Raw genomic sequence first — 13,003 nt, 5'->3', positions numbered from 1 at the left:
CTGTGAACATTTTGGGAAAATGTATCTTTGTGAATCACTCTATATACACTATATTTTACTTAAAATACCAAACAATATGTAGCCACTTGTTTTATTTTTTGTTTGTTTTTAAGTAAAAATAAGTAATTTTTTAGCGTGTTGATTTGCTCAGTAAAACGACTATGATAACCCGAAACCTGTTGGTTTACTACAGGGCACTTTAGTATTTGTTTAGTATTTATTTGATGATATCTATTAGGCAAGGAACCAAAACTCCCTCTGTGACAGAATGGAGAAAAAAAAAAAAAACCTTGGGAGAAACCAGGCTCAGTTCTCCTCTGTCCAGGATATTATTGTTTAATTAAAAAATTAAATGCATAAATGTATTATATTTCTATTTTTATATTGTTGCAATTTCTAACAATAGTCTTACGTAGTTAGGTATTTTAAGGAGGAAAGGATCTTGGTCCCCCACCCCAGTGCTTCGAGTCTCGGAATATACTATGTGTGTATATGTTTTAGCTTGCACTGCTGTAAAACAACATGAATAGGAAAAGTAGGCTTCAGTTAAGTAAGTGTCAGTACGGTGGCTCCCTGAAATATGTTAATGTGAAGTAAAATAAATCATTCACAATCCCACCCTCCTAAACCTAATAGTGTGAGACCCCTACTCCAAGGAAACTTGCACAAATAACTGAATGATCCGTTAACAATTAGTCATTTATTCTTTTTCCCTTTTTTTTTTTAGGAAACTGGACTTTGCTGTGAAAGAATTGGCTTTGATTAAATGAAAGAAAGAAATAAAACAAGTTCTCTGAAGTTTTCTTTTGGCTTTGGTAAAGCGTTCGACACTTTAACTCTTCATATACACAAGTTTCATATACACAAAAGAATTTGATGAGATGAATAGGCTAATATGAGCTAATCTCACTCACTCATCTTAAAGTCACAATCGCAATCATTCACAAAAACAATTTCATATTCCACATCGCAAAGTATGTTTGACAAAGCAAACAGCTTCAATTCCGAATATCTCATCAAATTTCAGTAATATTACATTCATTGAAATGAACTGTCCAAAAGAACCGGACTTCCCATCACTATCACACCGCGAAGATGGCGCGTCTCTCTCGTAAAAACCATAGACATAATAACTCTATTATGTCTATGGTAAAAACTGCTCTCTCCTCTTTTTCTTCCCAGACATATTTGCATCTCTCGCAAACACACTGAAAATGGGGAAACCCGTCAAAATAAAAGTCCCTTAAAAATACCTCCGTTACACTTAGATAAAGGTTCATCTTTGTCTCATCAGTCCGAAACTCTTCTGGCTCACCTTTGTGCTTTTTTGCAAACTCTAATCTTGCCTTTCTATTTTTGGTGCTGGTCAGAGGTTTGCATCTTGCTGTGTAGCATCTGTAATTCTGTGTCAAAGTCTCCTGAGGACAGTAGATTGTCAGAGCATCACCCCAGCTTTCTGGAAGTTGTTGGTGATTTTACAGACACGTCTTTTAGGGTTCATTTTCACAGCTTTTATGATTTGTCTGTCATCAGCTACTGTTGTTTTCTCAGCCGATCAGGTCGTTGTTGGTTGCTGGTGGTTTCCAAACTCTTGATTTCTCCATGCCCTTTGTTTTTGCTGTCGCTCTAACGGACTTCCTCTTTTCTTTTAGCATCCAAATTGCTTGCTTTTCTCTCAAAGTCAAATCCCTCATCTTCATCCTGGTTTGTGTGTACAGAAGTAATGGATATAACTGATACGACACATTCCCTGCTTTTAATATCTGAAGAATTAATGCAACAGGACACAGCTGATCACTTAGAAAGAAATGTGAGGCAACTGTTCCAATACTTACGCTCACATCAGATAGGAGGATGAAACTCTAAGAGTGTTGAACGTCTTAACTGGTAAAACATCTATGTGTTGAATCACCCAATAATAAAATGTGACATTCTGTAGTTTTGTCTCATATTCATCTTTTAATCATATTTGTAAATGTCTTGACTCCACAGCCAACAGAGCAATTTTGTCTTTACTGTTCCAATACTTTGGAGGGCAATGTATGTTCAAGTTCAAGTTCAACTTTATTTGTATAGTACGGTGGCCGAGAGAGCTCAACCCCGAACGTTATCAGGAAGGCTATTCCAGAGTTTGGGAGCCAAATGTGAAAAAGCTCTACCTCCTTTAGTGGACTTTGCTATCCTAGGTACTACCAAAAGTCCAGAGTTTTGCGTTGGATTGTAGCGTGGTAGAAGACAAGTTAGGTACGCAGGAGCTAAACCATTTAGGGCCTTATAGGCAAGTAATAATAATTTGTAAATGATACGGAACTTAATAGGTAGCCAGTGCAGAGACTGTAAAATTGGGGTATGTGTACACAGATGATTTGTTTCACATTAACCTTGTAAAGTTTTAACTCCTAAGCAACTGTAAGTCATGCATGTTCCCGTTTAGATGCCACTTTAAAGAACATCTGTTATGATGTAGTGTCTCTTGTTTTTATCATCCGCTCCTTTTATTACCATACAGGAATATTAAAGGCTCTTTGTGATGTAACCCATTTCTCTATTTATATGTAAGACATTACCCCCTTTTCCGAAAACTCTTTGATATTCATGTTGATTCATTACTAATTTGATTATGTAAATGTAGTATGGTTTCAGTGAAGTTTGCTCAGCGTATCAGAGAGAGCATCCTCACAGAGAGAAATTTTTACAGTTGGTCTCAGGATGACAATTATACGCCCCGGTAAAAACCCACCAATTTCACAAGCAAAATGAACGTGTCTGTGTGTGTAAGCGCTTGGGAACAGATGGTTTATCACAGGAAATAAGTTCTGTTTACGCTATGTGAGAGCTGTTTTAATGCTGCAGTTTGTGCCTTGATTATTGACACCAGAGCCCACAGAAGATTCCAGAAACACAACAGGATGAAACAGCACCTCACAGATGACCTGTCAGGAGCTTTGAGCCAAAGCATCTTTTATACTGATTTAAAATATATATTTAGCCTTTAATAGGTTCTCACAGTATATTTATTGATGCTTGCAAATAATATGAAAATCTTTCATATTTGTTTTATTCCGTTATGCAATTTACATGGTATTATGAAATATTCATCATGAAATTGTACAAAAGGCTTTCAAATGGTTTCAGAGCGGGGTTTGGTTTCCTTGTCTAATGTGTATTGCAGCTGAGTGTCTGCTGGCTGAGAACTCCACAGTCTGTGATGTCAGAGTTACACTTGCTGCATTCACAGCTGAGGGCCACTGGGTAAGTGAAAACGGAGTCAGCCCTGGCAGGGCAGCCTTTAAACTCATAGGTCTCGTAGGTCAATTCTCTGAAGTTACAGGTGTTCTGGTAGGACAGCATCAGTGGGCTACGGTAAACACTTTCCTGCCAAAAAAAAAAGTACATTTTATCTAGTGCTAAAGCAAGAATGAATGTTCTGCATATATACTTGAGAGAGAGAAAGAGAGAAATAATAGACACATATATATTGTTAAAAGAAGTCTCTTATGCTTACTAAGGCTACATTTATTTGATCAAAAATACAGTAAAAACTGTAATATTGTGAAATATTATTTTATTTTTATTATTTCAAAATGTAATTTATTCTTGCAATGGCAGAGGTTAACTTTCAGCATCGATACTCAGCCTTCAGTGTCACATGATCCTTCAGAAATCATTCTAATTGACTGATTTGGTGCACAAGAAACATTTAAATGTAAAAACATTTGTGCCATTTAATGATTTTGTGGAAGCCGTGACACTACTGTTCAAAAGTTTGGGGTAAGAATGAAAAAAAAAGAATACTTTTATTCAGCAAGGATGCATTCAGGTGATCAGAAAATACATTTATGTTACAAATACATGTCTATTTTAAATATACTGTTTTTTGAATCTTTTATTCATCAAAGAATCCTGAAAAAAAAAAAAAGGATTTCCACAAAAATATGAAGCAGCAAATAAATAGTTTTTTACATTTATACCAACAACACCAAATCAGCATATTAGACAGATGTTTAAAGGATCATGTGACACCGAAGACTGGAGTAATAGCTGCTGAAATTTCATATATATAAATTCACATATATGTAAAATGTGCACAAATCCATTTAAAAGAAAGGTCAGAAGAATATTACTTCATCCTACCTGTGTTTTGCAAAGCCCGGCACAGGCAGTGGTGTCAATTGTGATGCAGCTGCCACATTCCTCACTTTCCACGGTAATGGAGATATTGGTGAGCCGACAGCTGGACCTGCATTCTGATCCTGCCCTCATTAGCGCTGGCAACAGCATCACCATAACAACGAAGTGCATCCTCATCTGGGAATCAATGCGAAAGTGTGGAGCTAATCAAATACAGGTACTGCAGTGGGTAAAGTATTAGCATTGCATTTTGTATCCATCTTGGGCTTTATTGCATAATTAATACATTTTTTTTGTAAAGAAAATCACTATTAAAAGGACAATCCAACCCAGACCATACTAAACCAGCTCACATAGCCTGGACATAAACAAAAAGTTGGCTAAAATATAATTAGTTGAGCAACTAAGGTGAATAAATTCAGATTTGGGTTGGGAAAAGCAACTATCAAACTCACTGAAATTGAAGTCAAATTACTGATATAAAGTTCATGCTGATATAAATATAATTGCTAAAATACTAATATAAAGTTCATGTCAGTCCTACCTGCTGGAGTTTCACTGAGACAATATCCTTTCACCTCAGTCCACTTGGACACTTATATCCTCCTGTCAGACGTGACGCCCACATCTAGTTGAGAGCAGCCATGTCTTATCATACTACTGCGTTTGCTTTTGTGGAGGTGGTACAAATCCCCAAAAGCCCTATGGCCATGGCATTCAGTCTGGAAGAGGCTTAGACAGAACAGGATCCATGTAAAGGCCACCACTGATGTTCTGCTTTTCAAGGTCAGTGTTCTGCAACACAATTCTTGGATTGAAAATCACTGTTACAACAGCTCGTCGTCTCTAAGAGATCCACACTTGGCTGCTTCAAAAATGTATTTCTGCAGGATAGTTTTAAGAATATTTCACAAAAATCAATCAGTTTTTAGTCTCCGCAGCATCTGTTCGGTTTTTACCTGGCTAACTTTTGAAACAGTCTCTCATAACAGATGGAGGTGATGTGTGTGTGTGTGTGTGTGTGTGTATGTGTGTGTGTGTGTGTGTGTGTTTTTTGTAACCACTAGATCCATGTATTGATATTTAAAAATTATATTGGGATTGAGATGCTCATGGGCTTTGAAAAGTGTAATGGGCAATTTGATGCATTAAATTAATAAATGATACAATAAATCGATCAAATGTGGCAGTTTGTTCAGATGTCTTTGACAGATCAAAAACTTTTACTTTTTAATTTAAGAAATCTCTGTTTCAAATGAAAGATGTTCTTTTACAATTTCTATTATTTCTATTATTATTCTTTTAAATAATAATAATATGTAATATGATTTTCACAACAATATTAAGCGGCAAAACCCTTTTTTTGAAAAAACCCGCTTTGATGATAATAAGAATTGTTATTAGTAACTGAGCACCAAGTCAGCATATTAAAATAATTTCTGAAGAATCATGTGACACTGAAGACTGGAGTGATGGCTGCTGCTGTGCCGTCAACAACAGCATTTATTTGAAACTGAAATCTCATAAATTAAAAATGATATTTAAAAAAATGCTAAATGTTTACTGTCGCTTTTGATCAGTTTAAAGCATCCTTCACTAATTTAATGCATGAAATCAAATCACCCATTACACTTTTCAAAGCTTGTGAGCATTTCAATCTCCATTGAATTTTCAAATACAAATGTCAAAAGATATATCTAGCAGTGTACATGAAGACAAAGACTTATTTCAAACATAAAAATCTTACTGACCCCAAACGTCTGAACATTTTATGGACAGTATATCGAGGGGTGAGAACCAGAAAGGCATAAGTGACATTTCACCAACTTTACAGGAGAGCCAAAGCAAATATTTTACCATAGTTTGATCTGACTTTGTGAACTGATTTCAATTGTTTAGAATACAAATTTTGGATGACAGTACTTTTTCCAGTAGAAAGAGCTCATTAAGAGCTTTCATTTGATGTATATATATCTCCATTTCACCAAAAATGTCACTTACTCCCTCCTGGTTCTCACCCCTCGATATAGTCTTCAAAACTGTCCTCTGTAAAATAACTATTCTTTACTTCTATTTTAACAGCAGGCCTAGCCATTATTGCCTTGACCATTATCTGTTTTAAAGTTATACAGTGCCCTAGATTTTCATTTTGATTGTGTTCATTTTCTTTAACAGATCTCAGTCTGGCTCTACAGCCTTTCATCTCCAGTTCAACCTTGACAAAACAAAGCTCTTTTTTCTTTCAGCCGCCCCCAGTCTCTTTCCATCGCTTTTGAAGGTTGTACAGTCATTGACTTCTGATGTGTACAAATTTGGAAATTGTCCAAGATGACCCACTGACCTTCATTTATCACACTGCGACAAGTGCTCTATCCGAATAAGGCTTTTTAATGTAGAGAAAATCTGCCTTTCAATCCCATAAGTGCATCCAAAATGCTTCTGTCTGACTCTATATATCCAGTAATTCTCACATTTACTCAGGTCTCAATGTACTTCTCACTGCTGCCACAGTCATATTCAGGACCCCATTCCTGGCCTACTATGCAGTCAGCACCATTATTCTAATAACTATAAGCCATTATCCAATCGCACACCCACAACCTTCACACTACAGTCAGAATCTTTACTCTCTACACATATAAAGCAGCCATCCTGTGTGCTTGCCCACAATGACTAAATGTTGTCTTGTGAAATACTGCCCCCTTCTATTCTGAATAGTGCCAGCTGCAGATTCTTCACAGAACAGACAAGCGTAGAAAGAAACATAAGCTAAGTCCAAAACAAGCTAAGGTGGGGTATTTGAGTAATAAAACAGCAAGAAGTCCATTTGTCAAGATAGTAAAGGTTGGTCAATGAAAACTGTTTTAACAAGAGCAAACACAATGTCTGCTGCATAACTAATGAGCTGGATCAAACAGCACAATCATTCTGGTAGCACACACACATTTCCCCTTCTACAACAGAGTAAGACATGAGTTTTGTTAAGCATTTCTCTGTCTTGTGAAATACAATGTTTATTTTCTAGGTGATAAATATGACGCATTCAGAGTGCTACTGCTGAAACTGGTTTTCTAAAGCTCTCCGTTGCAAAATAGAGTGCCTGGAGAAACAGGCAGGTGGCGTAGTGGGAGTAATCATTTGCATTTCACTTTCATACAAAGCATCATATGATTAACTATCTCAGAAAAACAAATATCAGTTTAAAATGAGTTTAAATTATCTTGATTGTCTTTTTTATTTTTTTTACAGTGCCACTATAGTTTGTATGACTGAGGGCTAATGCCAACTCACATATTATCATATTATACACCAAATTAAATAATTTGCCCTATATTATCAATGTTCTAGAGGCAAACTAAATTGATACAAAATATTATTTGATTATAAAATAAAAATACATTTTATAAAAAATAGATTTATTAAAATAAATGTTTAGTTACACTTTATTTTGATAGTCCACTTTAGACATGCTACTAACTAAATAACTTTTTAACTACATGTCAACTACATATCAACTAATTCTCATTAAATTGCAACTACATATCTATTAACTCTCAGTGTAGACTGTTAGGGTAGGTTTAGGGTTAGTAGAATAAGTTGACGTATATTTGCAAAGCTTCTGATAGTTAGTATATTGTATGATGTGGACCCATAAAAATAAAGTGTTAGAAGATATTAAACAGACAGTCTACTAATACTCTAATGACTACTAGTTGACATGTAGTTGCAAAGTTACTTAGTAGAATGTCTAAAGTGGACTATCGAAATAAAGTGTTACCAAATGTTTAAGTTAGGTTCTATTTTACAACAAAATAAACTGAAAACTGTGATGAATCTTGTGTCTCCTTGTGTTTAGAAAGAACAGAAATTATTTCAAATTCTGATAAAAGTGGTTTGAAAACTATTGTGTTAAACATATTTAATTACATCAACATTTAAAGTGTAAATGTTGTAAAGTCTTTCTTTTTCTTTTTTCTTAAAGTTTTCAGAAGATCCTAGCACCCACTTTTCTTCTCTACGAGGTCCCCGGGCCCCAGTTTCGAACCCTCTATGCTAAGCTAAAGGAGGTGAATCTTTTATTTATGCTCTTTGTATAAAAGCTTGCTTGTTTAATAGAGTGTGGAAGAGTGAAGTGCAGAGCTCACAGGACACAATCACATTCATCTTTTTTATGTTGTGTTTACATTCTTAACTTTTTCCAAACGATGACTATACACAAACAGGCCGTGACAGAAAGTGTATGTGGCTTTTTGACAGAGCCACACACAGGCTGCTTAGTGTGTGCAGCTCGTGCTCTGCAGCAGTCCCTCGGGTAGGCAGTTACGATGAACTGGATGTAAACAGATGCATAAGTCGAAGTTTGAGAACTGCAGCATACCGGTGCGCGCCTACAACGACCACGGGGGGGCGATCGAGGTCTTTCCGCGCGGCGCAAACGTGCCTCTCGCGGCGAAGCGCAGCTCCCCAATAACACGAGCACAATGGTCAACGGGCGAGACTGAGCGGCAGACAGATGCGCGCTGCGCATACTAACCTAAGGCTATTTCACATGGCATCCTTAAACTTTGATACATCTCGATTCTGACGCCGCTCATGTAATTTATGGAGCCACGCAGCATGCTCTCGGTAGCAGCACCTGCTTTTTGGTGAGTGCGAGTCCAGGCTTAATGCAGCGGTGCATGTTTTTTTGGGGAGGGGGAGATGGGCAGGTGATGAGAGATCCTGTTGAATAAAGACCCGACGGCGAGCCGTGGCCAAAACTGTCATCCCTCGAATGCGATCACACCTGACTGTTGAGGTGTCATGTTCTGCGTTTGGCTACGTCGAGGAATATCTGAGCGAGAGGGAAATTTGGACAAACCTGGGATTTACATCCAAAGCCGTCTCTAGCTTGTTATATTGAGGGTGGAAGCTCAGAAGACATCCTCATATCATTTCCTACGTAAGTGGCTCGAATAATGGAAAGTAGAGTGCATGAGAGGGCTGATAAATTGCGTGCGACGACTGTTTATAATTAATTGTCAAGGGATTTTGGATCAGTAATATCACGTTTCCTGTTTCCTTGCTTGGCTGGCCTGTTACAATAAGGATGTGCCACAGTAGTACTTGTTATTAATATTATTATTTGTTATTAATATTATGATAAATATGTAGCGCAGGAATACTGACTTATGCCTCTGTTACTGATTACTTTTTTTCAAATGTTCTGCTTATGTTGGTGTACATAGGCTATCCATCACAGTCTGCTTGGGCTACATTACGAGCAGTTTGCATTCTACAACACGTTTTTCTTTTCTTTGCAGCTGTTGCTGGTGTCAAGCGGATTCAGTGATTCATTCATAGCCACTGAAGGGGCAGAGGACGGAACAAACCTTCACCCCACCCCTCCCTCACAGCGACGATGGGGACCAGTGATTTCATAGGCGAATAAAGTCTCTACCGAGCACCTCAGAAAACGGAGCTCTCCTCCTGCATTCGGTTTCCTTTTGGATAACGCAGGCGCGCGGCGCACACATGGATTCTAGAACTGTTGGACACCTTTTTCTCATAATGATGATGATTATGATGACGATGATGTCACCAGAAGCGCATCGCTTCGCCACAGTTGTAAAGTCCAATTACAATAAGTAAAAGTGCACTGAAAGAGCTTAAAGCACTTCCGAAGGCAGCGGACCTACAGTGCCAGTCAAGTGCATTTATGAACTTGCTGAGGCCGTCTTTTGCTCAGCCTGGTTCTTCAGCCCGTTTTCCATCATTCTGAACGCTTCGTAGTTTGAGAAGATGGAGTTTGCTATGGTGGGCGCGGACAGCGGGGGCTGCAACACACACCTGCCATATGGATATGCCCAGGCTCGCGCCAGGGAGAAAGAGCGCGAGCGGGAGAGGCAGTCTCGCGCAGCGGCCGCGGCAGCAGCCGAAGCCGGAACGGTCGGAGAGGGAGGTGGGTCCAGCGGCCATCCCCACAACCATCCGCATCAGAGTCGCACCGCCTCTTCAACGAATGCCAACAACAGTAGCGCCGGGACCGCCTCGCGCCCCTCCTCCTCCTCCTCATCCTCCTCCCAACAGCCGCAACAGCAGCAGCAGCAACACCACGAGCCGCCACAGCAACTTCTCCGAGAGCGAAAAAAGCAACGAGGCGTCGCGCGCTGGAGACGGAACCGCGCGGCACTCGGCGGGGATCTACGCCAATCAGAGTTGGCGCTCCTAGGATCCGAGGAGGACATCATGATCGAGGAGGACGAGGCGGAGGGCGAGGAGGAAGAGGAGGACAGGGAAAGCAAGAGGTCGAGTTTTGTCTATAACATGGTTGATGAAGAGGAGACGGTTTCGTTAACGGACAGGCGTCCTCAGTCAGGCTACGAAAATGTTTACAACGAGTACGGCTGCTGCGAGAGAGTTTTCATCAATGTGTCGGGCTTGAAGTTTGAGACCCAGCTGAAGACTCTCGCGCAGTTCCCAGACACTCTCCTGGGGGACCCTGAGAAGCGAATCAGGTACTTCGATCCTCTGCGTAACGAATACTTCTTTGACAGGAACCGACCGAGCTTCGACGCCATTCTGTACTTCTATCAGTCAGGGGGGCGCTTGAAGAGACCTGCCAACGTGCCGTTTGACATCTTTTCCGAGGAGGTCAAGTTCTATGAACTCGGGGAAGAGGCGATGCTCAAGTTTCGCGAGGATGAGGGCTTCGTGAAGGAGGAGGAGAAGCCGCTGCCCGAGGACGAGTTCAAACGCCAGATCTGGCTGCTCTTCGAGTATCCGGAGAGTTCAAGTCCAGCCAGAGGGATCGCGGTCGTGTCAGTGCTGGTCATCGTCATATCCATTGTCATCTTTTGTTTGGAAACATTGCCAGAATTCAGGGACGACAAAGAATTCCTCAGCCCAGGTAAAAACTCCACGCAGGCGGACAATGGATTTACGCCGTTCAACGACCCCTTTTTCATAATTGAGACGGTGTGCATCATTTGGTTCTCGTTTGAGATCATCGTGCGCTTCTTCGCGAGCCCCAGTAAAGCTGATTTCTTTAAAAACGCGATGAACACCATAGACATCGTCTCTATTTTGCCTTACTTCATAACTCTCGGCACAGACCTCGCTCAGCAGCAAGGCAAAGGGGAACAGGCGATGAGTTTCGCGATCCTGAGGATAATACGACTCGTCCGCGTGTTCAGGATCTTCAAACTGTCTCGGCACTCGAAAGGTCTCCAGATCCTGGGGCACACTTTGCGCGCGAGCATGAGAGAGCTGGCGTTGCTTATCTTCTTCCTCGTCATCGGCGTCATCCTGTTCTCCAGCGCAGTGTACTTCGCGGAGGCAGACGAGCCCTCGTCTCAGTTCACCAGCATCCCAGACGCGTTCTGGTGGGCTGTAGTGACCATGACCACGGTGGGCTACGGGGACATGAAGCCCATCACGGTCGGGGGCAAAATCGTGGGCTCGTTGTGCGCCATCGCCGGTGTCCTGACCATTGCGCTTCCAGTCCCTGTCATCGTGTCCAACTTCAACTACTTCTACCACCGGGAAACTGATAACGAGGACCAGACAACCGTTGTGGAACAGCCCCCGCCGGGCTGCCCGTACTTTCCGGATTTCCTGAGAAAATTCAAAGGGTCCCCATCGGGGTCGTCTTTGGGTGACAAGGCGGCAGAGTACATGGAGATGGAGGAGGGTGTAACAGAATCTCTGTGCGGGGCTGACACGCAGAGCCCGAGCAGAGGGAACGGTACTGACTTAGGCGGAAAAAACAGTTCCCATTCACGAACCCTACAGACAGATGTATGATTATGGGACGAACGATAACCTCCTCGGGAGGTTTTCATAAAGATGACTGCACAAATGAATCAGTTAACAGCACACATGCACAACTTGAAGACATATACAGTACGCGCGTGCGCAAACACAACATACATACATACACGCACTCAACAATTTCTGGACCTGAGCTGAAACATTTTTTGCAATGTGGCTACTTTTGTAGTGAAACATACCCTGTAATCACGTGACAGGCAACGCAAAAACCACCAGCTTTACGTGACGTGGAGAGGTGTCTCTATCTGCCCACGACTCCCGGTTCATTAATGAAGGCAACAAAAAGGAACTTGCATAGGCACTTTATGAGTTACATTTGTCAGTAATTGTAGGGAAAAGAGGCGAGTTTTTATCTAATGCTATTATGCAATAACGTTTAAATCGTTTGCACTATCATCAATTATGTTATAGTCTCCCAGTTTAATGCAGAGGAAAGAAACAGGTAACACTGAGGTAGAGAGGGAGGACATTGAAAAACGACTCAGTAATCATACTATGACTTGCATTATTAATTAATTAGAAATACTAGCAAACATACACTGTAGTCTTCTCTGATGAAAACCAATTCAGCTAATAGTAATGAATTATTTTAATGTATTTGAATTATTATGACTAATTGGAAAGCAGCATGCTGCGTAACTTAATGCAGTACTATCTTAAATCCCATTATGGCAAACATGTGTCCGCATGGCAGTATTCAGTATGTTCTACACTCTGGTAAAACCCCCCTTTAGCACACCCTGTGTAGTTCTTTGTGCATTGTCCACAGTGACTGAGGAGTCATTTATAGTCAGTCCCTTTTGTGAGTATTGAAAAACAAATCAGTCATGTTAATTTTTGTTCAGTAGCACAATATTTGAAACAAACACCATAATTCATCCATCACACGTTGCAAGGATTCATTCTTTCTAGACAGTCACATTATGGAATACCGAGGCCAAAATATCCGGTTCGCATTCTCTCACTAAGTAAACACCTTGATCAACAGAGTCAACGACACTATGGCTTGAAGGATCAGTTTGGCCACAGTTTTCAAGTTACTGTCATGGGAGTATATTTC

General features: G+C 40.4%; 2 protein-coding genes across 2 annotated transcripts; one reads left to right on the top strand and one right to left on the bottom strand.

Annotated features, from left to right (window-relative positions):
* Nucleotides 1-3,156: 3,156 nt before the first annotated feature.
* Nucleotides 3,157-4,287, bottom strand: LOC306881248 (gonadotropin subunit beta-1; the record flags this gene model as incomplete). Its single annotated transcript, XM_079435253.1, has 2 exons — nucleotides 3,157-3,375; nucleotides 4,135-4,287. 2 exons carry the CDS (start codon nucleotides 4,285-4,287, stop codon nucleotides 3,157-3,159), a joined length of 372 nt encoding a protein of 123 aa, XP_079291379.1.
* Nucleotides 4,288-9,912: 5,625 nt separating this feature from the next.
* On the top strand, nucleotides 9,913-11,916 carry LOC306887274 (potassium voltage-gated channel subfamily A member 1-like; the record flags this gene model as incomplete). The annotated part of the gene is made up of 1 exon (XM_079444901.1): nucleotides 9,913-11,916. The coding sequence occupies one exon, from the start codon at nucleotides 9,913-9,915 to the stop codon at nucleotides 11,914-11,916; it is 2,004 nt and encodes a 667-aa protein (XP_079301027.1).
* Between the last annotated feature and the right edge of the window lie 1,087 nt (nucleotides 11,917-13,003).

The sequence above is a fragment of the Barbus barbus genome (assembly GCF_936440315.1).
Source record: "Barbus barbus genome assembly, chromosome: 2".
In the NCBI taxonomy this organism is placed as follows: Eukaryota; Metazoa; Chordata; class Actinopteri; order Cypriniformes; family Cyprinidae; genus Barbus; species Barbus barbus.
Note: the sequence above shows the minus strand (reverse complement) of the source record. Positions and strands in the feature narration are given on the sequence as shown.